General features: G+C 42.8%; 1 protein-coding gene across 1 annotated transcript; it reads left to right on the top strand.

Annotated features, from left to right (window-relative positions):
- On the top strand, positions 236 to 1,174 carry LOC100516591 (olfactory receptor 5AN1-like). The gene has a single exon (XM_021085462.1). The coding sequence runs from the start codon at positions 236 to 238 to the stop codon at positions 1,172 to 1,174; it is 939 nt and encodes a 312-aa protein (XP_020941121.1).

Raw genomic sequence — 1,428 nt, forward strand, 5'->3', positions numbered from 1 at the left:
TTATAAATTGTCATGAGAACTCCTGAAATAACTGAGAGCCTGAGGCTATGAGAAGGTATTTGCTGACAATTTAAGAAGAAAAGCTGAGTTCTTTACCCCAAGGCAGTGAAGGATATTCCCTTTGCTAGGGCTCAATGGAGGAAAAATATGGCATGTATTAGATTTGTAATGTTACCATTTCACCTGAGTCAGCAATGCATTCTCTTTCTTTTCTGACTTCAGGAGTACAAAGCCAATGAATGGGGGAGAAAATACTACACGTATCATCCATTTTATCCTCTTGGGATTCTCAGATTTTCCCCACATCAGAGCAGCCCTCTTTGTGGTGTTCCTGGTGATATATATTTTGACTCTGACTTGGAATCTGTGTCTCATTGTCTTGATAAGGATGGATTCCCACCTCCACACACCCATGTACTTCTTCCTCAGTAATCTGTCCTTTATAGACATCTGCTATGTGAGCTCTACAGCCCCCAAGATGCTCTATGACTTCTTCCAGGCAAAGCCAACTATCACTGTTGTGGGTTGTGCCATTCAATACTTTGTGTTTTCAACCATGGGACTGAGTGAGTCTTGTCTCATGACAGTCATGGCTTATGACCGCTATGCTGCCATTTGTAACCCACTCCTCTATTCATCCATCATGTCACCCTCTCTCTGTGGTCGGATGGTGCTGGGGTCCTATATGGCTGGACTCTCTAGTTCTCTGTTCCACGTGTGTGCGATGCTTCAGCTCCGCTTCTGTGGGCCTAATGTCATTCAACACTTCTTCTGTGACCTGCCGCAGCTGTTGGTTCTTTCCTGCTCTGACACGTTCTTTGTACGACTCTTGACTGCTATATCAACAATGATCTTTGGGATAATAAATGCCCTGGTTATCATGATCTCCTATGTCTACATTGTCATCTCCATCATGAAGATCACTTCCGCTAAAGGCTGGTCCAAGGCTTTCAACACCTGTGCTTCTCACTTGACAGCAGTTACCCTCTTCTACACCTCAGGTATGTTTGTCTATTTGAGTTTCAGCTCTGGTGGTTCCTCCAGCTTTGACAGATTTGCCGCAGTCTTCTACACTGTGGTGATTCCCATGTTGAACCCTTTGATATACAGTCTGAGGAACAAAGAAATCAAAGATGCCTTGAAGAGATTGCAAAAGGGGAAAGAGTGTTGCTGAGGTAACAGATTGTGACGTCTGACAGGTTTGTCCTGTTAGAATCAGCTTAACACACAATAATATTCACATGAATGGAGAATATCAAAATTCATAGTGCCTTGGACCAAAAAGGTTTAATGTGACAGAGATCATATGCCAAAATGGACCAACAGCTATATTCTGCTGCACAGACAAAATATCTTTCAGTCCTTGAGGCCCATTATTTTCATTCTACGTGTAGTGTGGTTTCAACATTTATTCATCTATCAGCAAGT

Source organism: Sus scrofa, chromosome 2, assembly GCF_000003025.6.
Source record: "Sus scrofa isolate TJ Tabasco breed Duroc chromosome 2, Sscrofa11.1, whole genome shotgun sequence".
NCBI classification, from domain to species: Eukaryota; Metazoa; Chordata; class Mammalia; order Artiodactyla; family Suidae; genus Sus; species Sus scrofa.